The 25,943-nt window shown below is 37.3% G+C and overlaps 1 protein-coding gene across 1 annotated transcript in view; it reads left to right on the top strand.

Moving 5' to 3' along the window:
- The window catches only part of LOC131046252 (sulfate transporter 4.1, chloroplastic), a 230,444-nt gene that overhangs the window by 38,290 nt on the left and 166,211 nt on the right, over nt 1-25,943 (top strand). Inside the window, exons 7-8 of the mRNA XM_057979938.2 lie at nt 11,263-11,370; nt 11,501-11,566. Of these exons, the coding sequence (XP_057835921.1) occupies nt 11,263-11,370; nt 11,501-11,566 (174 nt within the window). The remainder of the gene's footprint in view (nt 1-11,262; nt 11,371-11,500; nt 11,567-25,943) is intronic.

Raw genomic sequence — 25,943 nt, 5'->3', positions numbered from 1 at the left:
ATTGCATAATCATCCAAAACAAATGATCATCAATGCTTTGTAAGAAGAAATCCAAACCATAGGATCCTACTCAATCTCCTAGAGTTTGGATTACAACATTTTAAGAAGAGAAAGATGAAAACTGACAGAATATGTTTCGTGAAGAACCACCTCAAACTCAATTCACTTTTTGTAGGATGAGTCCTCGGTCTTAAATTGAGAAATCTTGTTCAAGAGGTAATGAAGTTTTCCATTGACTTACTAAGATCTAAATCGGACAAAATCAAAGGGGTTTGTCCAAGAGCCAAGAGATGACCTAATCAAAAACAGTGGGAGCCACACAAATGCCACTTCCTATCTGAAGCTAGTTTAGGTTTAGAAGGAAAAAAGATTTATAAAAAAGATATAGTAAGCCAAAAGAAGCTACTTCATAACAAGGCTACTCCCTTCCTTGTTAGAATGTCTAGAGGATGTGATACTTGGGCAAAATTTTCGATGAACCTTTGGTAGTTCTTGGCATGTCCTAGGAATGATTTGACGCCTATGATGTCCTTTAGATCTTCCATTTCTACAATTACCCTTACTTTGTCTAGGTTTGTTTATAATTTGGCCTTACAAACAATATGCTTTAGGAGCTTGCTTTGAGGGACCATGAATTGGCATTGATCAACATCGTTCCATGCACTCAGCTAATGTTTTAAAATGTGTTTGTTGGTCACTATAGATTGACCAATAGTCTTGTTGGTGATCTGAGCTGTAAACCCCAAATCCCTAAGACCTTTTAATCTCTTAAGCGCTAGGGGTGTCAAACTTGAGAAGATCACAACAAACTTGTCTTCAAGTTGGGCAGCTAAGGACCAAAGCTTAAGGTGGGTAGAACTTTCTTCACTTTTGGCTCTGCAAGACTGTAATGCCCCCTTCTTTGTGATGATGCATTCAGTGGTCCATTGGCCTATTTCGGAGACCCGTAGGCTATGTGGAAAGGAGAATTAGGGTTTCCAACTTCTGTGGAGTTCTGCACGAGCTTGTTAGGGTTAGTCAGGAGGGAATTCTTCAGTCCTTCTTGTAGTTTCCTCCTAGGTTTTCCATGAACTCCAGTGTGGCATAACATGCAGTTGCCTCTTTGGTGAAAGGTGAACTTACTATTTTTAGTAAGTTAGGGTTTGGCTATCTGGATGGTGTAGTTTTAGTGAGCTTTCCAAGCTCTTTCTCTGGGCAAAAATCATGATTTTTGGAGTAGTATTTCATGACTCACTATTTTTAGTAAGTGGCAGTTTGGGCATTTCTATTTTTGGCTGTCTTGTATATGGTCCCGATCCAACGTAGTTTAGTGGTCTTCATTGTTGAGCTTCATCCTTGATTTTGTGATAATCAGTATTGGAGTTATAAGTTATTTAATTAAATATCATTTCCTTATCCTAAGGTTTAATATTTAATTATTTTATTACTAATTATTGATATTGGGAATTGTACATAATATGTTTTTCTTCCTAAGTCTGCCTAGGCGAATTATTTGGTGATTGAAGGGGGACACCAAAATGAAAGAAGACTTTATTTTATATTTGACGAAGTAAATTCTATGCCAAAATCGTGATCTCCTTTGCTAGGTGTGATTTTGACTAAGGGGTGGCGCCATGCTTGGGTCCACCAGTTGAAATGAAATGCAAATTGGTGAGGTGAATTTGGAGGGAGTTGAATTTGAATTTCAGACTTGAAAATCTATATATATAGGTGTTTGGCTCCTCATTTCATCATCCAGAAAAATTATAAAGTTATGTTGTCGGAATGATTCCAGACTTCTTTGAGGGTGAAAACCTCCTAGACTTTTCCATTGCAGTTTCGAGTGTGAGACATCACTCCTAGCTGAGGTTCGTTTGTGTGGATTGCGTGTGTGGATTTGAGAGAGTTGGTTTTCTGCTGCAATTTTCTGAGTTGCTGGTTCCTGTGTGGCTGAAGCAAAGTTTTGATCCTACCTCCCTGCCTGTGCGACCTATCATTCTGGGTATTGGCTCGAACAACTTCTATGCTTTAGGATATGTGTTTTGTAAGTTTGCAGCCTTTAATTTGGAGTCTTTGAATTTATATTGCAAATTGTACTTTTCAGCTTGGGCATGGTTTTTTGGGAGTGCATTGGGATGCGTGCTTGGTGTTTTGAGGTGTTTAGAAGCTCATTTTCAGTTTGTTCTTAGTCGCTCTGTGTCTAGTGTCAATTTGGATGAGTTGTGGGGTGTGTTGAGTGAGTTTGGAAAGAGTTGGAAGCATTTTAGTGTGATTTGGTGCTGCTGGTTATGCATTTCCAGCCTGCTGTTATCTATATCAGATTTTAGGAAGTTGGTGTTGAGCTGGTTTGGTGATAGTATCTTCTGTGATCAGCATTCTTCCTCTTTTCTATCTTTCCTATATTTTGTAAGGTTGAATAGTAGTACTATCAACCAATTCTGGACTGTAAGCATACCTGCTGAACAATTGGAAGAGGCAGGCTTGCCGCCTATTTTTTGGTATTTGTAACTCAGTCCTCCCACTGAATAAGTGGTCGAGTGATAAGTTTTATGTATTGTCCTCCCGCTGAAATATGCGGTAGAGTGATAGCTTTATGTAATGTCCTCCCGCTGAAATACGCGGTAGAGTGATTGAGTTTAAGTTTCTTGTTGTTTTCCTTGGTTGGTTTACTGCCAAGAAGTTTAGTTTCTATCCTGCTGAGTAAGCAGAAGGAGTTGGCTTGCCACCTGTGAATTGTAATTTCAGTTTGGTTTATGGTGCTAATGATTCTCGGAACACCGTATGCTCTCACCCTCCCAGATTGGGCTTTCGGTGAACAAAAGGTGGAAGGGTTCCCTTTCAGTTGTTTGGATTATTTCTCTAACCTTAACAGGTTATTGTGTTTGCTTTGTAATTCTTATTGAAAAATAAAATAAAAATTAAGGGGAATATTACAAAGACCAAGGGGGGTTTCCCTAAGATCCTGGTTTGATGTTTAACAAAGTGAAGAATCCCTTACTGTGAACTATACACAATGAATAGTGTAACCCAAAACTGGTACTGCAATATACTTGTGTGCTAGTTTAGGCAATGTAAGGGCATGCATCTACTTAGCTGATGTCCAACCATATGAGCATTTGAGAATGCATTTTTGACAACCCCTTATGATGTAATGCAAGCTCAAATTTGGCTGCAAACACATTGAACTAATGGAATGGAAAAAATGTTGAAGTTGATTATTTTTTGAGTGCATTTAGGACTATGAGAGAGAGAGAGAGAGAGTAGTTCCTATATTGGGCTGGGCAATAGAGTCTCTGGAATCACACAAAACATGTAATAACTAAAACAAAGATGATACCTTAATCAAGATACCACATAAGAATACTATTCAAAATGTATAGGCAAGCTAGGCTATACATAAACATTCAAAAAATTAATAGATATTTGTAGAATATTAGGTGAATCTACATAGTAATCCTTGAGCATTTAAATGGTCTTCCTTATTATGTTGAAAAGATACCATCAGAAATTCAACTAAACATTTAAGGATACATTCAACCAAGGATGATTTTGCCATTAATCAAACAAAGTACAATGGTTACAAGTGTTTATTACACACTTTGGAGACATGTAGATCACTACAATATCAAAATACCTCTACTGAGAAACAGAAATTGAAACCCAAAGGCTTCTTGTCTATGCTTTTTCTCTACTAGCTCTGCAACTGATTTCTCTTCTCTCCCCTCGTTACAATGAGGTTTTTTCTACCTTTTATATTTCTGTTGGGCATCAAGAGGAATTAGGGTATGTGAGGCATCAAGAAACCCTAACATATGGTGCAACTAATCATGTGACGATAGTTGGGCTTATCAAATCAGATTTGGGTGATCAAAAGAGGGTGTGGCTGGACACCTCTACAAGTTAATCACATTTGAATTTGATGGTTTTGTAAGTTTGAGTGCATTGCGGGATGAAATCACTTGCAAAATCAGCGTCGTGGAGTTGAAATCTGGTTGTTGGAGTAGTTGAGCACCAATGGTGTTCGTTGAGGCGAAAAATATGTTATTGGGCTCATAGGTGGGGTTTTGGGGCTCAATTGAAACTGCACTTGTTGGGGGTTGGGCTTTGTCTCAGTGCCATGCCACATGTTGGGATGTTGAGGAAGCGAGAACCAAGAAAGCTCAATGACTGCGAGCTAAGAAGGGCAAGATGAGGCATTACCAGTCACAAATTTGGCATTCATCATGACACATGCCATTAAATGAGAATAATAAAATCCCAAACGTTGAAACCCCACAACATTGTAACACTTTTTGAGAAGAGTATAATTGGTGAACACTTAATAGACAAAACTTGAAATCAGCTAACCAAGAGGTTTGCGAACCCTAAAAACTATTGAAAACATTCCAAGTTCACATCCTTTGCTGAAATTGACTTTCGGCAACTTGCCCTATTCATGAATCGACAAACTCTCGAACACACAAACCTTTCTTAACTTGCATGTTTCCTTTGTCGCCAAGACGCCTTGTTGGCAACTTGGCCGTTAGGAAACCAAGAGGTCTGTGAACAATCAAAATTGACAAAAAACTCTTTAACTTCTTCAATTTTGGTGAAATGCTCCATCAATGAACTTCTTGTTGGTAGAACTCATTAGGTTGCAAACTTCTCCCTTTGCCGAAAACTTCAGTGGTTTGATTTTTTTTCTTCTTGCCAAAGGGAAGGAATCGGACTTTGAGCTTTTGGAGGGTAAAATGAAGGGTGAATATGAGAGCGCTAAAAATGAAGGAAACTCCCGACCAGCCGAGGGCCAAAACAATTGGACTTAGCCGAATTTCAAAATGTAAAATGGTAGGCATTATGGATGGTGGGAAATATATGAAGGAAAAGAGGAAGCCAAAAGCTTGAAATATAGAAAATCCTATACTTTGCCAATTTTAGAGAGTTTTGCAAATTGGAGTCTTTGACTAGGACATGAAAAAGAGGCTAGAGCAAGGAATGGAGACATAACATGTGAAAGGTAGTGTTGATGCATGTTTTGTGACACTCTCCAACATAGATTAAAATACCAAGCATTCTATCCTCTCTTGAACAATGAAACCTCAAATGCTAAACACCATGATCAATTAATGCAACCCCAAGGTTTACAATGCGACTTTGCAATGGATAGACTCAATGAATGATGTGATTTGCTGTTTACACAAAGGGACTTACGCTTTTCACTAGAATTGGAATACTAAATTGATTCAAACTCCCAATAAAAGACAAAAGAGACAAGTTAAGAGAAATCTAAGCTAAACCTAAGGACAATGAAGATAATAGATAGTGCTTAGATAGACAAATTCCACATGGAATACTTTCTACTTAACCGGAGATAACTCACAACACCATAGAAAGAATGCAATCTTCTAAGGTAGTGAAAGATTTTCATATTGCAAACATCCATCCAATTACGCAATGTTGGCACAATCCAAGTGAATATCCACAATTGAACTATTGCCAAAATGAGGTTTAGACTAACCATACACTGCAATTTGCAATCAACAAACCCCAAATGGTATGAACTAAGGAATTCATCACATATCATCACATTTCTCCATCAAAATCAATGAACTTCAATTAAAACTTGAGAAGTAGAAACCATTCAAAATGTTGAAACAACACACAAAGATCCACCATATCTTCAATGAAACTTATGTATTTATTCCAATAGTCTTGGCAACAATTTTCTGATCTCCTCCTCCTAATACTAGTTCTATTGCTATCAACTATATCTCTATTCTGATGTTCTCTAACCTTTACAAATGGGAAGAGCAAGCCTCATATAGACTTTGAGCTACAAAATGAAGGGCCCATATTGATTCTAAATTAACGGCCAAGATAATTCAATGAAACCCTAAGGTGTGTTTAGCTATAACTACCATCTCTTTACATATAATGTCCTCCAATGTGAAAATTACAAGTCCTTAAATGCAAGTCCTTTTGAGGAAAAGCACTGATGAAAATTAACGTACCCTCAATAGCACAATTTACAAGGAGTAGATGATGACATTTCATTCAATGCATCCACATGTCCACTTGTTCTCCTTTGGATGAGCTAGGTTCGATGAATGTGGACATTTTGACCTTGAATTGTTTGGTTTGTTGGAGATGAGTGGGCCCCACCTCAGCTATGATGGTTCATATTCCCAAATTGCATCATCTCTATTATTCTTCATATCTCTACCAGATGAGTTTCTAACTTTTATTAACTCTTCTGAAACTGTCTTGTCCTCAGGCTTCATTGTGCATTTCATGTTCATCCTTAGAAATTCTTTGTCATCTTTTTCTTCTCCATCAATGTCTTGGTCCTTGATGTTTTTGACTTTGAGCACCTCCATGTCGTGATATGTTTCATCCTACTCCATCATCGTAGAGCAATCCTTGAAAAGATCTCTTTTTGTCATTTTCTTGTAGATGTGGATCTTATCTTTCCTCACATTGTTGCTTTTCATTCTACTCCATCCGTTTCCTTGCTATCATTTCTTGGGTTCTTGATCTTCTTGTTGTAGACATATCCTCCATGTTTTGATTGTGTTGTTGAGGTTGTTATGTCCTTCTCCTTGTTGAGTTCTTTTCATCTTGCATGATTTGGACTTTGACTTCCTCATGTTGTTGAAACATCTTTCTCCATTGTTCACCATCAGTCTATATGTTTCCTTGATCTTCCATCCACTTTCTTGCATCAATCCTGAAAAGAAAGATAATTCTTTGAATTAAAGTCAGGGATGAACAAGTTTATCAATTTTGGATTTTGGGATTTCTAAGGTGAAAAAAATGAAAGTTCATATTCTTGAATTCGTAATTCGTTTCAAGAAGAATCCTTAAAAGGAAATTCATGATAATCATCCTACAAGGAAAATTATGAAACAAAGCAATCTTCAATTCATGAGGCAGTAAAATCCCTCACATCCTTGTAGAAATTTGGAAATAACACCTTTTACAAGGTTTTCCACAAAACTGAAACTTAAAAACTTCTTATTTGTCCTGCAATAATTTTTGGATTAGCACCTTAAAACTTGGGATTTTCTGGAAATTGCCTCAATTTTTGCTCAAATATGAAGATATTTCCTCTAAAATTTCCCTTATTCAGCTCTGATTTGTTCCTTGGACAGAATTCAGCCTTATTTGTTTGTCATTTGTTTTGAATTCTGCCTGAATTCACACTTTTACTCTTCTCTGCTCTGATCTGATTGCTTTTGCACAAAATCCGCACGTATCTCTGCCTTTGCTGGAGTTTGCCCTTTGCCTCTGCCTTAAATGGTTCTGATTTGGAATTATGTGAACTGATTCTTCTTTATAGGCATTTTATGTAGCAATTCTTCTTCATGACAAGGGGTCGGCTATGAAGATGGTTCCTTATTTTCAAAATTTTGATTAAACACCCTTTGGAGGGAAACTCATGTTCCAGTCTAGGTCGGCCAAGGTTATGCATTTTTTCTTGTTTTTTAACTTGCAAATTTCATCCAACTTTAAGTCAAGTCGGCCCTATCTCCTCATTTCAAACACATTTTGATGTTTGCACTATGTTAAGTCGGCCTTCATCCTTAATATTTTGGAGGGATTTTCATGTTTTCAATCCAAGTCAGCTCTATTAAATCATGGATTTTACCTTGAATTGAAGGGTTTAATGCAAAATTAGCTGGTATACTCTTTCTTGGCGAGACTTTCACTAACATAAGGACTAGTGGGTGCATTCATGACGTGTCCAAGGATTCTAGGGCATGAATTGAAGGTGCTCAAGGGCACTAGGGTGCGAATTCCATGTGTTGGACACTTAGGCGCTTTTGTACCTTGTGCAAGGACTAAAGGGTGGGTTTCCATAATGATCAAGGACTCTTGAGCGTGATTAGGAGGTTGATAGGGAATCACAGGCACATTTGAGGGTTGTGCAAGGACAAGTAGGCACATTTCCAAGGTGGAGGGGGACTAGTGGGCACAAATTTCATGTTCATAGGGACTCTTGAGCGCATTTTCAACTTTTGCAAGGATTCTTGAGCGCATTTTAGACCTTGTGAGGGATCTTCCAATGGGATTTGAAAGTGGAGGGGGACTTGAGGCATTGACACAGATATTCCATAAAATTCCTAGAGAAATTCTATCTTGATAGGGATTTTCCATGTTTCATCCTTGGATTTCTCATTCTAGGAGTTCCATATTTCAACTTAGGAATTTAACTTTTCAACTTTGAATTCCATATCTCAACTCTGGATTTTAAACCTCAACTTAGGAATTCCTCATTTCAATCATGGATTTTATATTTCAATTCCGGATTTTCACACCTCAAACAAGAATTTCCACATTTCAATTCTGGATTTTGAAGGGGAAACTAAATCTAGACAAGAATAATCCAAGGGAATGGACTTGTTATGGATTTTGCATGAGAGTTTTAACTTTATCCAAGGGTTTTAGAATAGCTTTTAGAAATTTTCCTATTTTCTTTTCATTTCTCCATGACCTTGCAATGATTTTTCCTTGATTTTGCTCCTCTCATGGATAAAATCATTCTTCCATATTTGGAATTCCATTCTCAAACCTTGGAATTTTCTTCATTCACCTTTGGATTTTAGGTCGTACTTTGACCTTGATCTTGAATTTATTTTTCTTATGATTTCCTTCCTCATTCAAGGCAATTCACTACCTCTTCTATCAACCTAAGACTTCCTTGGAATCATTCAATCTTCACCCTATCCACAACTTGATCATAGTTGAAATGACAAATTCTTGGACTCTTACTAGTTCATGGATTGATCAATTTTCTCTCCCGTATTGACAAGACACTACTACCTTCACCAACTGCTAGGAGACTAAAACTACCGCCAAGCTAAGCAAAACTAAGCCAAAACGACTAACCGAACAAGTGAAATAGAGGGGTACCCATTTGCAATGGGATATGTGTGTTTACAACACAATAGGTAGTCCACATAAAATTTCTCGAATTGATTATCATTGATGGACCACAAGTAGGGCAAGGTGAACAAATAAGGAAGGCCTAGACACACAAAATTTGAGGTGCCAACATGTCTAGGATATTAGAATAATATCTTTCTCTTTGTGTTATTAATGGTCAGTTAAGTTGTTTCTAATTTCGCCTCTAGTTAATGATTGTTTCTTTTAGAAACATCATCTTTGTAACTCTATTTAAAGGAGTTTTGTCTCCTTGATTAATTGAACAACATCGATTCTTTGAAATCCATATGCTTTTGCATATGTATTATGGTATTAGAGTAGAAAGAAAAATTTTGTTTTTTCTAAAAATTTTCGAATGAAATTTTTCATCACTGAAAAAACAAATCTAGGGCTTGTGATTTTTTTAGAATTCGAAATTCAAATTTTTTTTCCTAAAGGGTTTTCTTTCAGGCGGTTTTTTCTACTGTTCTTCGTGTTTTCTGTGGCAGATTTTTTTTAACCAGACCTTCGTCCCGCGACGCCATTAATCCTTTGCGCGTGACGCGATTTTTTCCACCTACAAATTTTTTTTTTGCCATTTTTGGACGGAAATCTGCATTTTCGATTAGGGTTTTAACCCTTAAGATCAAGTCGAATTTTTTTTCCGATTGCAGATTCTTGGTGGGTTTTTCGAGAGCTCAACTGGGTTGTTTTCAGAATATTGTGGGTGCATCGTTTTCCATGCCAGCAAATTTCAATTCTGATTTCAGATTATTTCTGGGTTTTTCGCAAGGATTTATGGGTTGTCTTTGGATTTTTTTGGGTCAGCCATAAAATTTTCTCTAAATTTGTGCCAGTCGTACTTCATTTGTTTTTTGAAGTCTGTACCTGTATCTGCCTCTATTTTTTGCATTGGAATTTGTGCTTGGACTTGTCTCAGTGCATTGAACCTCGTACCTCAGGTTTTGTGCACTTAGCATCTTCTTAGTACCTCGTTTTTCGTGCCTCGAAAAGCGTGAAGATAGCTTATGGGCATCAATGTTTGTTTCGGTTTTTAATATTTTTTTACCTGGAAAAAATTCTGATGGGTTTTAATATTTTTTTCCATTAAAAAAAGTCTCTGGGTTTTTAAATATTTTGTCCCTATAAAAAAAATCATGGGAGGGTTTATGATTTTTTCTTTCTGTTTTTAGTTGCACCTGGAGTTGTTGTGTGAACATCTGCACTAGTCTCTTGTTTGCAGTCTATTTTCGGGCATCTTGCTCATCTACAATAGTTTGGAGGGTTTGCCGATTTTTTCCTCAAAATCGTGACAACTGTTCTTGGTGTGTCACTAGTTATAGGGAGGAACGGTTCTCCAACATCAGGTTGGACGGTTGGTGTTGTTTTGGGTATCTCCAAGTGTTCTACAGTTTCTGAGAGGGTTGGTGGCAGACTCATCTCAAGCGGCAGAGTTAGTGGTAGGCTCTTGTCTTCTGTTGCAGCGTGTTCTGAAAAGAAGGGGGCAACCTTCTCTATTATTTCTCTTGGTAGTTAGAACGATGACCATTAAGGGAGGGTATTAGAATAATATCTTTCTCTTTGTGTTATTAATGGTCATTTAAGTTGTTTCTAATTTCACCTCTAGTTAATGATTGTTTTTTTTAGAAACATCATCTTTGTAACTCTATTTAAAGGAGCTTTGTCTCGTTGATTAATTGAACAACATCGATTCTTTGAAATCCATATGCTTTTGCATCTGTATTATAGGAAGGTTTGAAAATTTCCAACAAACATCTTGCCGAAAATATGGAGGATTCTTCGTTGAAAAGTTGAATCTTCCATACCCTCTCTAGTGCATACTACACGAGAAAATGGTCATGTAGAGTCAATGAACAAGGTTCTTACTTCAGTTATTCATAAATCTTGTGGCATTGAAGGTACAAATTGTTTCTGTTTACTCTACGTTATTAATTGCACATTTATAGGAGAAGTAAACATAGGCCTCTAAAAGACATCGAAGTACAATTTCTTTTTACTTATTTAAGCAGAATAGTTTTACAGTTTTATATTTTTCTGAGAATCCATAGGACAAATTTCATGGTCATATTGGTTAATGTTACTATTGCATTGCCAGAGTAGGATCAATCTGATTAAAGTTACTGACTTTGCATCTTAATGACATGAAAGATTATATGTATGCTTTTATAAAATTGCTCTTCACTGCATGATTGACTTAAGTAGTTCTTGTCCCCTATTTTTAACAATGCTTATTTTATAGAAGTAATTGCATGAGATATGTTGATGATAGTGCATCTAATTTTGATGTACTTAACCTTTTAACAAATTCTGATGGACAAATATCAAATTGATGAATTGCAATGTTCTTTTTGAACTTAGGTGGGTGAAATTCCTCAGGGTCTTCCAAGCTTCTCAGTTCCAAAGTGTTTCAATCATATAAAGGGGTTACTCCCAACAGCCTTTCTTATTACTGGTGTGGCAATCTTGGTAAGTGAAAACACATGGGTTATTTTCACATTTACCTTTTGTTAAATGATTTTGTTACTTCATTTCTTTGATTCTGTATTATCAAGATAAGTATTCTGCCCTTGTGTACACCTCTTTTGCTATTTACCAGGAATCAGTAGGAATTGCCAAAGCTTTGGCAGCAAAGAACGGCTATGAGCTAGATTCAAATCAAGAAGTAAGGTCTATCAGAGCTCTGAATGAAAAATGTCATTTTTTTTTCTGAAGTCCATTTCTTTTCATCAAAGAGATTTTGAGTCTCTAATGCAGATGCAATACTATTTAATTTTAATCTCACAAGTCGCCTTACTAATTTTTTGTTTTTGCATTCTGGCTTTTTGTTACCTCTGATACGAAAAATAATTTATAGAAAACATCATTGGAACTTAAAGTATTGAATGTGTACAGTATCCTTTGTAATTTAATGTAAGGTGCATATATTTGTGAAATAATCTAATATGAAAAAGTCATTATGCTTATACATAGCTATTCCTCAAAAAGCCAAAGATATTACTAGTAAGACCTTAAACCTGAGGAAGTTATGCTGAAATTCATTTCTTGTTCATGATGAAATCAGTATATTGCAACTTGCACATCAAGCAATGATCACATAGAGGTACTCATTTCTGATCAAAATCTTTGTTAGAGATGAAATTTGTGGAATGGAGGGGACAGAGCATTCAACAATATTTCTTTGATAATGAATTTCATAAGTTTCATATGGGTGATATATTTTGAACCTTTGAATGCCGTTAATCCTATAGGATGGGGAACTTGGAGAATCTGCAAAAGTAATGATGCAAAAATAGGCATTGAAGTTGTCTCATCCATGGATAGAAAGCCTTGTGAATACTCGTCGATTTGTTGAGTACCTAAGGGTTTTTTCAGCCGTGCGAAAGAAAGAAAGAAAGAAAGAAAGATTCTTTTATAGTCCATGTTGCGGGGTGGTTTGTATATATGGGTCTACAAATGGCTTATAGCAATATGGGACTACCTCGTACTCCTTGCGAGAGGCACCTAACTATGCTACAAATGAGGCATACAATTACATACCTTACCCCCAATGGGATTTGAACATGTGACCTCTCTTTCAAGAGCACAAGTTCTCCACCACTAGGCCAACTAAGTAATCATTCATCGCCGATTTTTGTTCGAGAACTTTTTGGTTCATTGCAAGAAACTTGCAAGGTTTTAGGTGACTATGTGGAGACAAATTGTAACATGGATTAAAGATCTTACAAGGTTAAAATTTGGGTTAAAAACACAGTGACGAGGAAAAAAGTGAGTTAATCGTGCCGACAGGGAAAAAATACTTTATAAACGCGTTTGGGAGGTTAAATGTAGGTTCAAATGTGTCTAGGAGGTCAAACATGGGTTTAGATGTGCTTTTGATGCAGATCATCTATTTAACCTTGCAGCCCCTTCATGAAACACAATTAATTGAGACAGCAGCAAGCGCTATTTTGATAGCAGATTGGGAAGATTTTTTAAGCATTTTGAAGAAGAAATTCCAGAATTTTGGATTGCAACAAGTTAGTTTAACTTTTTTTTTCCCCCCCTTTTTTTTTTTCTAAACATCTAAATTTATGAATGATTTATATTCTATAAATTTTAATGTTAAATCAAAATGATTGAATTGAATTGATTCTATTTGTCAATTTTTTTGGGATTAATCAAATAAAAAATGATTTACGCTGATTTTTTCCATTTTTTAAATTTTAAATTTTTTTTTTAATAGGGTTCCAGTTTATATTTTAGGTTAACTTTAAGAGATGATATTATCATATTTTATCAAATTCATTAATTTTATTACCATTAAACATATTTCAGTTAAATTTTTTAAAATTTGGCATGATTTAAGAAAAAAATCATGTTCAACTTCAAATTGTTATATTTTTTTGGTCATTATTTTTTCTTGCTATTAATATTGTAGGTTAATACATGATCATGATGACATCCAATGTTGCATTTGGTTTAGATCTTAGCAAGTGCAATTCAGCCCATTGGAAGGAGACCCAATGCTAGCTGTGATCCCACTTGGAAATATGGCATAATGGGACCGGTACAAGGGATTGTTAATTGTACTTGATGCACGAAGAGGCTTAGTGGAAGCATCAATCGCTTCAAATACCATCTTGCAGACATTCCTTGTCGTGATGCCAAGCCATGTGAATTAGTCCCTGAAGAGGTGAAATGAGAGATGATAGCTCTTCTTGCAGCACTAGATGAAAAGAAATTGGAGGGGGCAAAGGCACAAGCAGCCATACAAGAAGCCATTCTTCCTAATTTATCAAGAGAATTTGATGTGGATATACAAGGCATTGTGGGCTTTAGTTGTTGTCCGTGTATATATGTGTTCCATCCTCCTCATCCACTTCGAGCAAAGTGTAGTCACAAGGGTTTTTTGTGCCTAGAAATGTACTAGGATCACAACCTTCATTGGAAGCTACTAGGTGTAATACCGAGGTGCATAAAGAAGCAGATAAGGCTTGTGCAAGTTTTTGGTATTATAACAACCTTCCCTTTTGTTGATTTGTTTTTTAGGACACCTTGAACACAGAATAAAATACAAGTATTCTATCCTTTCATGAACAAAGAAACCTCATATGCTAAAGAATATGATCAAATGAGACAACACCAAGGTTTACAATGGGAACAATCGACTTTATGCTCGAGAATCCGAGATAGACTTAGTGATGTATGATGTTATATTGCTAGAATCTCAAAGGGACTTATGTTTATGAACATAGCTGGAATGTGGAATGTAATAACCCCACTTTGAAATAGAATTTAATAATAAATGATAATAATATTCCCACTTTGAAATAGAATTTAATAATAAATGATAATAATATCCCCACTTTGAAATAGAATTTAATAATAAATTATAATAATATCCCCACTTTGAAATAGAATTTAATAATAAATGATAATAATAAAATTAAAATATAAAATGATATAATTAAATATGACTAATTAAAAATTAATTAAGTTAATGAAAAGTCAAAAGACATGAAAGGAAAAGTTGTGACTCCCTCAACAATGATATATAAAAGGGAGAAGAAAACCTCATTTGAGGGGGGGATAATTTGGTAAGGAGAAGTGCAGATCTGATTTAAATAATAAGTGCAGATTTGATTATGAAAGGTTGTGTCCCTTTCAAATGGTAGAAATAATGAAGAGTTGCACTCTTTCAAAGGGTGATAATGGTGAAAGGGTGTGTCTCTTGCCAAAGGGCATACATGATGAAGAGGTGTGATCTCTCCCTCAAATTGAGAGATATAAAGGAAAGGAAATAAGGGAAAAAAGGGGAGGAGGGCGGATGGTGGAGAAAAGGTAAGGGAGAGCGGTCTGCGGAGGTAAGGTAAGATACAAGGTTTATTATTAAATAATATAAGTGATACAAGGTATTATTTATATTAAATAATATAAGTATATTATTTAATATGTAATGTCATTATCATAATAATGTGTGAAACTCATTAATATTAGCTACTGAGTAATGTGTGAGGTTCGTTAATAGGTGATGTTAATTGTAATCTAGTGAATATATATTCAATCAAACAAGGAGTAACATAATGATTATAAATATAGATATTGATTATAATAGATAGGTAATGAAAGAAGTTAAGGTTAATGAATGTAATTAATGTATATGTAATGTTATGATAATGGATACTTTAAATGAACATATTAATGAATGGTTTACAGATATTAAGGAATAAGTATAAACCGTATGTTAATGAATTTGTATTAACATACGCTAACGAGTATACGTATCAATGAATAGTAGGGATATAAATTAATAAATGTAATGTTCATTAATTAATGTGTAATGTTCATACATATTGGTAATGTGTAATGCTCATTAATATGTGATATTAATCGTAGTCTAGTGAATGTATATATATTAATTAATGTGTAGCATTCACTAGTCACTAAACATAGGTAAAAGATATAATTTGTTAATTGTTGTATACATAAGTTTGCGTATTAAGAAAGATTAGGAAGACAAAGGTATGTTAAGAGATGTAATGCATATGTAAAAGATGGAAGATTATATATATCTATGTTAATTAAGAATACATTAAGAATTCATGTTAACACAAGGGATAGTTTATGAACTGAAACTATTATGCAAACGTATGGCTTGGTTGACTAAAACTCAATCAAGAAGAGAAGAATCTGGTCAATTCCCCTTGAGGACTTGGATGATGGAGGCATCACCCAAGACAAGGTAAGGCAAGGGTCTTCCTTGGCTGGCTTGGGTATAAGAGGTTATACCCAAGACAGGACTCAAGGTCGGGCCGATCCCCTTTGAGGACTTGGATGATGAAGGCATCACCCAAGGCAAGGAATAGACAAGGGTCTTCAGAGGGCTTGGGTGTAAGAGGTTACACCCAAGACAGGATTCGAACTCATCTTCGATTTTCTGGAGGGCTTGGAACCAAGGGGTTCCAAGACGGCGAGCTTCACGGCCGCCTAAGGACATCTTGGAACCAAGGGGTTCCAAGAAGGTGAGCCTCATGGCCACCTAAGGACATACTTTGTATGGCATTCGTATCCTTTTTATTAGATAAAAATTATGATTATGTTAAATAAGCATTGAAGTTAGATTGCAATTTAAATTACTTATATATATAGTTATATGTTTGTTATGTTCTAACAATCTGTTCTGCAGGTTAATGATCTCTAAATAGTAGGGACATTACATGGAAACTTACTAACTCGTTTAGAAAATAAAGGATAAAAGAGATGAAGGGTTAGGAAATCTAATCTAAACCTAAGAACAATGACAATAAAGGATGATGCTTTGATAGATGGATTCCATAATCAAGCCTTGCTTCGCCATGCAGAAACAACTATACAAAATTGATGCAATCTGTAAAGGATAACAAAGGGTTTTCATATGATGAACATTCATTCAAACACCCAATATTGGCATAGTTTAAGTAACTATCCACAATCGAACTAGTGCTTGACAAGGTTTAGGCTAACTTTGCATTGTAGCTTACAATCAACAAACTTCAAAAAGTATGAACCGGAATTTCATCAAATACCATTGTATTTCTCCATATAAACACATATATGTATGTATATATGTATATATATTTGTATGTGTATATATGTATATATATGTATGTTTTAATTCATACACACACAGATACATATATATGTACATATACATACATATATACACATACACACTATAATGTCCTGTTTTAGGTATAATGTAATATAACCACAAAATGTAATGTTCTGATACCACTGTTATGTTTAGTTTTAGAACAATGTAATATAATCATAAAATGTAATGCTCTAATATCACTTGTAATGTTCCTTATTGAACATAACATGCATTTTAGGACAATTAATGTCTGATTCTTATAATAAACTTATGTATTTGGAAATAAGAATGTAATTATATGATAGATGATAATGATCAAGCCATTGGCTGTCTCTGATTTATACAATTAAGATTATGCTTAAGTGAATTGATATCAATATGCACTAAGTGCGCAATTACTTGCTGTTTCAAATAAAACAATATAAATATGCAATGGACTAGAAGTCGATATTGCCAATGTCAATATGAATGGCTGTATCTGATTTGGAATATATAGTATGCACAATTGGTTATTGGTGTTTCAGATCTGCAAAAATGATATGATGCAATGTATATAGTGCTGTGTCTGATGTGAATAATCCTTGGCTTCATGCACACGATATTGGGCCTTCGGCTTGCTCTCCTTGAGCTCTTCCAAACTGGAATAAGAAACTGTTAGTTATACAGTGTCAGTCGGTCTCCTTCTAACAGATTCTGCAGAACAAAATGTGTGAATGGCCTATCGGCCTTACACATTTTGTATTTTGATTATTCATGATTAACCACAGCGATACCTTAACCGATGTGTATGCTTAGTAAGGAATTAACAAACAAACAATACTGTGTTAAATCGGTTTATCCGATTGATCATTAGTTAGCAATAGTTAATGCATAACAAACTAATGATTAATATATTCTGTCACCCTATTGGAAGGTTGCGACTCTTAACTACAGTCGCATCCTCCTGAGGATAGTCGACTCTCTTCGGGGCATTCATATAATCGGTCTCGCCTTCATTGTTGACCAACGGAGTGATAAGAATCACAGATGGTGTCAAGCAGACTGTTTATAGATATCAGAAAATCATATTTATTGTTTCAGATCGAGCATAGAGCATTTGGTGATAGACAACTGTAGGTGATAGATAAGTATCGAAGAATACTTTTCTGCATATCGTGCCAAACGCATATTGTATTGGTTGGTTCGATAGCATATCGAAGGAGCAACATCTCGAATTATGCATAACAGATACCTTGATTGATCAACTAGAAATATGCTTCTGCATACGGTGAATCGGCAGATCAACATAGGAATCACATCAGATTGTATCGACATACTTCTGGATATCGTGCAAACACTTACTGAAAATCGATATCCATATTCATATATCACAGACAGGTTGAATATATAATCTGCGACAAGAACAAAGATATATTCAGACCAATCATATATTAATATCAAATTGAGAACACAGTACAAATAAAATTTAAAATTCCCTGCATACTCAAATCTGATCAAAATTTAACATGGTATCAGAGCAGGATTGAGCAAAGATCAGATCAGATTCATATAAGCAAGATTATCTTCTATTATTGTCTTCAAGTTCATCTATTTCTATCAACGTCAAGATGGTGAATGGAATTAGAGTTGAGGACAAACTTGAAGGAGCATTAAACTTCATATCTTGGAAGTTTAGAATAATGCTTGCTGTGGGGGAAAACGAATTAGACGAATTCGTGAAGGATGCGGTACTGGAACCAAAGGAAGAGGATCGGAAGCCTCAATGGAAAGAAAGAACAACAAAGCAATGAAAGTGTTGGATGACTCCGTGAAAGATCACATTCTGCCAATCATCTCCAAGATGACGAAGGCATGTGACATGTTCAAAACATTAGAGGAGATGTATGAGATCAACAACACGAGTCAAGCTCTTGCACTGAAGCAACAACTTCACCACATCAAGATGACGAAAGGAGAATCCATCATGTCCTTCATGAGGATTACCAAATTGAGAGATCAATTCTCCACCATTGGACACACCATAAATAACAAAGAATTAACCATGTTGGCTCTTAATGGTCTTCCTTCATCATGGGAGTCATTTATTCAAGGGATAAGCGCAAAATCAAAATTCCCTAAGTTTGATCGATTGAAGAAAAACTGCATTAAAGAAGAGTCAAGATTGGCTACAAGAGGTATTGGCCAAAGCTCCACAAATGAATACATTCATGTTCTTGCCATGCACTCCTCAAAGAAGAAGGGTAAGAAAGGACACTCCAAAAGAAAGAAAGATAAGGAATCAAATGGTGCTCCTACACACAAAAGAAGGAAGGACATTTATGAAATCCAATGCTTTAGATGTGACAAATATTCACCACGCAATGAAATGTCCAACCAGGACTATGCCTCAAGCTTCCATTGGGGATGTTGGTGAGACTATTCCACAAAAGGATTCAGATTGATTCATATTTTGATTTGAAAGAGATAAGTTTTCTTTTTGGTTGAATAATGTTCATGAATTTAATATTTACTTTTTTTTTTAATTCATGCAATAACATTATGCGTGTTATTTGTGAAACAACTTTGTCAGCAGATGTTCTCTTACAACAAGATGCATTTGGATATCTTGTGTTTTAAATTTCTTCAATTTACTATGAGAAATTTGTCCCTTACATTTAGGACATCTTTAGAATCACAGTCTGTTGCTTTTTCAAGCTATAGAGTTTTGAAGTTCTATTTGTGATGAAGAGATTGAAATTCAAGAGGAATATGTAGAGGACTTTAGTGGAGATTCTCAGATTTTGCATTTCCATTTTTTTTTTATAAAACAAATATCTACTTGCAGAGGTGCAACAGTTCACTTGTGAAAGTTATAGAGGCATTTGTGCTGGTAATGATAGCATCTAGGGTTACAAAGCCAAGTTGAGACAAGAGGGCTCTCTCAGTGAGAGGGAGCATACTGAAAGGGGATTTTGTTCTAAATCTCAAGATGATCATATTCCTTCCGAGGGCTCAATCTTATGACAGTAGATCCATGGTGGTTTTGGATCTAGCACTTCCAGTCGTATGAGGATCATATTAGATGATGAGAGTCTCCTGAAGCGAGATATCTTCCATGATTGGGACCATGTGAGTAGGGGATGCTTCCGTGATAGAGGGAGCAGCTAAGAGGATGTGCTTCGATTGATATCGGAGGATCTTGGTCATATTGGTTCAGAGGGAGTGGACCGTGTCAAGATGGTTTCTCTAGTGATCAGTCAAAGGACTATGATTCATGGGATGGAGTCCCATGGCCTTTATGTTGATTCCTAGGTCATGATATTCCTGGATAGATGAATACTTGGTGAGCTTGGAATACACCAAGAGTGATGCAGACTCCAACCTTGTGTTTCATGAAAGGTCTAATCATGTGGAGATCAAGTATCACTATGTTAGAGACATGGTGGAAAGGTATGCTATTCACCTAAGATATGATGTGAAAGGCTTTCTAAAGACATGGTGGAAATGTATGCTATGGTGGAAAGGCATTCCATTCACTAATGTATTCTTCTTTTCAAAAGATGTTTTAAAGTGTAAACTCTTGTGATTGCATTTCTCTTTGAGAGAGACGTAAGGTGAAAGCCCTTATCTACACCCTTTGATATGGTTCATGGTGGATGTCATGCGTGTGACGCCATGACAAACATCACGTGAGAGAGTCAAGTGATGATTTTCTTGTACTTGTGTGTTTACCCTTTGGATGAGCCATGGTGAATATCATTGTGAGGTGACGATCTCACAATGATGAACACTTGTACATCTCACCATTATTGTGAGGTGATGATCTCACAATAATGGTTGATATCACGTGAGGCAATATCTATGAATAAACCATAATGGTGGATGTCACGTGAGGTGATATCTATGGATATGCCATGATGGTTGTGTTGACGTGTATTTTGTACACTATCAAACACAGAATAAAATACCTAAGGGTACCTTATCCTCTCTTGAATAAAGCCTTTGATTGCTGAAGATATCGCGAAAAAGGATCAATCATGATGACTCCAAGGTTCTTGTATGTAGGGTCTCTACGTGTGGATAAGCTCTTTATGGTATGATGTGATTTGCTGGAATCACAAGGGGACTTACATTTTGATGCCTGAACTTCTGATTTGCTTTGAATATTGCTGGACATAGGATTTTACTAACTTTGACTTGAAAAAAAGAAAAAAAAGAGGAGGGCGAGGAGAGGATCTAATCCTAATACTAAGAATGTAGGAGCAATGATTGATCTTTGATGAAATTCTAACTAGGTCTTGTTTTGACATCGCAGGACCATCTCCCCAAGGCTAGTGCGATCTTCGAAGGGAAGCTTTATGATGTTTAAATCATCACTGCAGGCAGAGACACCATCAGGTTGATGCATATCAATGAAGAAGCGACAATTGAAGTTAAGCTTAAGCTGAATGATTCCAGTTGACTACGCAAGGCAAGTCTGCAATCAACAAACTGCTAGTAGTATGGATATACGAATTCCATCATCAATCAAGCACATTTCTTCCACTCATCTAATAACATGAAATCAAATATGAGAAGTATAAAGACCATGCAAATTGTCGAATCGACCCATAAATTTCACCATTTCTTCAATGAAGTTACAAGTCTTTTACAACAACATCTTGGCAACAATCTTTGCCTTCTCTCTCTACTCTACTCTAATTGCTTCCAACTATTCTCTAACTATTCTAACTATTTTCAACTCTCTAACTATTATCTAACTATTGCTAATTAGCTTTTACAAATGAAATGCCAGGGCTTATATAGTGCCCACAATACAATTCGATGGCCTAGATCAATTCGAGATCAATGGCCAAGATTCAACAATGAAAACCCTAATTAGGGTTTGTTACAACCATTACATAACATTTAATGCTTGACCAATGAAATAATTGTATTGCTTTTAATAGAATATTAAAATATGTTAATTTTAGTATTAATGCTCATTCAGTGTATATTCTATTTTAGAAAGATCGTCTTCGATCTTCTCAGCAGTTTCTTTTAGAAACTTGCTATTCTTGTAAATAGCTTGTATTATTTATGAGCGTTTTGCTCATTCTGTTCAATCAATCAATTCTTTGAAATCCATTGCGTGTTTTCGCACTGTATTATGGTATCAGAGCTACAGGGATTTTTTCGAAAATTTTTTAATCCTAATTTCCAATTAGTGGAAATTTTCGAAATTATTTTGGAAATTTTTTTTTTTTTTGGCTTCTGGGCGGGATCGTTTTTTTGGCGCGAGCTGCAGGGGTGTCGCGTTTTTTCGCGATTTGTGTTCGGTTCGTGGTTCGTAACCTATTCCCGGCGTCGTGTTCTATTTTCGGCGTCGATCTGCCCTGCAACCTCCACTGTTCGTGACCTCCGGCGTCGCGACCTGCGTCACTTTGGCACCTGCGACTTGTCTTCGGCGTTGATCGCGACCTGAAACTCTCTACACACAGCGTCGCGACTTCAACTCTGGGCTCGGTTCGGGTGACGCGACTGTGCCTTCCTTCTCCGGGCCAAGGTTTCTTCAGTCACCTGCAACTTGTCACTGTATCTGAGAAAACAATGGCGCCCACGGATTCTGCATTTTTCGACTGAGGTGTTTACCTCCATTTTTTTATCGAAAATATTTTTTTCTTACAGATTCTTGGTGGGTTTTTCGAAACCTAATCTGGGTTGTTGTTCAATTTTTCTGGGTGCCTCGATTTTCGTGCCTCGATTTTCGAGCCCGCGAATCCAGATTCTGACAGGAGAATCCTTCTGGGTTTTTTGCACGCTTTTCTGGGTTGTCCTTGGATTTTTCTGGGTCAGCCAGGAATTTTTCTTGGGAACCGTGCAAATGGCTTCTCTCACCAATCTGATGCTCGAAGGCAGTCAACGCTTTAATGGTCATAACTACAACATCTGGAAGCAGCGTATGTTGACCATTTTTGAATATAGGCGTCTTGACCAGCTTGTTTTGGGCAAAGAACTCAGTCCTGGTACACCTGGTGCAGATCAAGATAAGTTTGATGAACGCAATCGGGAGGCAGTCATGCTTCTCAAACTCTCAGTAACTGATGATCAGTTACCGCAGATTCCTTCCGGCAAGACAGCTTCTGACATCTGGAAGCATCTGAAGGAATTGCATGAGACATCCGACAAGAGCCGAGCATTCTTTCTGAAGAATCAGTTGTTCTCCATTATGATGGACGAACGTATGTCCTTATAGGAGCACCTCACGAGGATTAAGGACATTCGAGATCAACTCGAAGCTATTGGTCGGACTATGGAGGAAGAAGACATGGTTGTAATCACTTTGAAAAGTCTTCCGAAATCGTATGAACACTTCATTGAAACCCTCAATATTACTTCCACTAATGTTGATCTGAAGTTTTCAGAACTGTGCACCAAACTTCTACAGCAGGATCGCTGGAAACAGCAATTTGGTAGTGGTACTACATCAGCCTCCTCGGAAAATGCCTTCACAGCTCAATCCTTTCAGAAGGATAAAGGCAAATTTCAGTCCTCTCAGTCTTCTCAGCAGAAAGGCTCTTCTCAGACACAGGATGGAGCTAAGAAGAAAAATGTGCAGTGCAATTACTGTCACAAGTACGGCCATATGAAGAAAGATTGCCGTCAGAGGCTCGCTTCTGAACAAAAGAAGCAGGGAGGGTCACACCAGAAGGCGCATGTTGCAGAACATTCCGAGCAGAAGGAGTCCGCCTTTTATGCTTTTATGGCTAAGAGGTCTTCAGATCATGCCAGGTCTTCTGCTTGGTACATCGATTCTGGTGCATCACGTCACTTTTCTCATCGGCGTGACTGGTTTACAGACTTCTCACCTTTCAGTGATTCCGTTGTATTTGGCGGAGGTGAGGAGTATACAGTTGTTGGCAGAGGCACTGTTCAGATACAGTCTGGTGGCAGGACTCTTCTTTTTCTGAATGTGTATTATGTTCCTGGAATGGAACTTAATCTGCTTTCTGTCAGCCAGATTATGAGGAATTCTCCTCAACTAGATGTGGTGTTCAGTGCTCACAAGTGCTCCATCATTGATCGGGAGACTCGTCTTACTGTTGCTGTTGGTCTAGAGGATCATGGCCTATATAGGCTCCTTGACACTGGTGATTCTCCTGAAGTGGCTCTGGCAGCTCGTGTTTCTCCTCTTAGCACTTTGTGGCATCAGCGATATGGACATCTCAACATTCAGTATCTCTCTCAGCTGTCTCGGGAGGGACTTGTTTCAGGGTTACCTGATATTCAGACTCAGCATCTTGGAGTATGCGGCGCCTATCAAGCTGGCAAACAGCATCGAACTTCATTCCCACATGGAAAGTCTTGGCGCGCATCTAAGGTACTTCAATTACTTCATGCTGATATTTGTGGTCCTATGAATACATCTTCTGTTACTGGTTGCAAATATTTTTTGCTTATTGTAGATGATTTCAGTAGAAAGATGTGGGTGTACTTTCTTAAACATAAATCAGATGTATTTAGTATCTTTCAGAAGTTTAAGTCCTTTGTTGAAAAAGAGTCTGGACAAAGTATCATTACTCTTAGGACAGATAACGGGGGGGAATTTTGTTCTTCTGCATTCTCCAACTTCTGTGATACCCATGGCATCAAACGCCAGTTGACTACACCCTACACTCCTCAGCAAAACAGTGTTGTCGAGCGTCGCAATCGTACGGTTGTTGAGATGGCTCGTTCTATGTTACAACACAGGAGTGTTGCGAATAAGTATTGGGCTGAAGCAGTATTTACTGCTGTCTACCTTCTTAACCGTTCTCCTACTCAGGCTGTTAAGGGGAAGACTCCAGAAGAGGTTTGGTCTGGTCGGAAGCCTCAGATCAGCCACCTGAAGGTTTTTGGCTCTGTTGCCTATGTTTGGATTCCAGATGCTAAGCGCTCCAAGTTGGATTCCAAAAGCCAGAAACTTATGATGACAGGATACAGTGATCACCATAAGGCCTACAGACTGATAGATATAGACACTGAACGTCTTATCTTCAGTCGTGATGTTGTATTTGATGAAGACAGTGGATTTTTTCAGTCCCCTTCTTCTGAGCAGATTTCTGATGGTCAGCCTCACAGTGTTCTTATTCCATTAGGTTCGCCTGATGGGAGGGATGATGCAGAATCTATTTTCGATGATGCACTACCTGAGTTCCCTCCGGAGAATAATCCTCCTCTTGCTGCTCCTGTTCCTGATCCTGAGCCTCTTCCAGCTCCTCCAGATGTTAGCACTTCTACTCTCCGGCCTAAATGGTGGGCCAAGACTATTGGTGATCTCAGGGATACTGAGCTCATTGAGGGTAGAACCTCCCGTAATAAGAGCAAACAGCAGCATACAGTCAATTTTGCTCTCATGGCTAACATACACAGTGTTTTTGAACCTCAGACATATTCAGAGGCTAAAGGTATACCTGAGTGGGAACAGGCTATGGAAGCTGAGTTCCAGAGTCTTCAGAAGAATCACACTTGGGCCCTTTCTGATCTTCCTTCAGGGAAGAAGCCCATTAGCTGCAAATGGGTGTACAAAGTAAAATACAAAGCTGATGGAACCCTAGACAAGTATAAGGCTCGTCTTGTTGCTCGTGGGTTCTCACAGAAAGAAGGCATTGACTACGAGGAGACTTTTGCTCCTACAGCCAAAATGAGTACCATACGGCTCGTTCTTGCCTTAGCAGCCCAGTTCAGTTGGAAAGTCCATCAAATGGACGTAAAGAGTGCCTTTTTGAATGGTGACTTACAGGAAGAAGTCTACATGACGCAACCCCCAGGATTCAAGGTTGCTGGTCAAGAACAGAAGGTCTGTAGACTAGTCAAAGCACTCTATGGTCTGAAACAAGCTCCTCGGGCTTGGTACATGAAAATTGATAAGTACCTGACAGATCATGGCTTTCAGCGGAGTCCATCTGATGCAAACCTGTATATCAAGCATACTAGTAATGATATTCTGTTTGTAGTTGTCTATGTGGATGACTTAATCATTACTGGCAGTTCAGCACATTTGATCACTGGGATCAAACAGGATTTGTGCCGCACTTTTGATATGACAGATTTGGGACTTCTACATTACTGCTTAGGAGTTGAAGTTTGGCAGACTGAGACCAGTATCTTTCTCTCTCAGTCCAAGTATGCCAGAAGTCTTGTGGACAGGTTCAGAATGCAGGATTGCAAACCTGCCTCTACTCCTATGGAACCCGGGCTCAAACTTTCAGCTCAGTCATCCTCACCAGTTGTGGATGAATCTCTGTTCAGGCAACTAGTGGGCAGTCTCATCTATCTTACTGCTACTAGACCTGACATCAGTTTTGCAGTGAGCTACATTTCACGCTTCATGACAGCTCCCAAGGCTGATCATTGGTTAGCAGCGAAGCGTGTGCTGCGTTATGTGAGTGGCACTTCTGATTATGGACTTCTGTACACTCGGAGTTCT

Source organism: Cryptomeria japonica, chromosome 11 (assembly GCF_030272615.1).
Source record: "Cryptomeria japonica chromosome 11, Sugi_1.0, whole genome shotgun sequence".
Lineage (NCBI taxonomy): Eukaryota > Viridiplantae > Streptophyta > Pinopsida > Cupressales > Cupressaceae > Cryptomeria > Cryptomeria japonica.
Note: the sequence above shows the minus strand (reverse complement) of the source record. Positions and strands in the feature narration are given on the sequence as shown.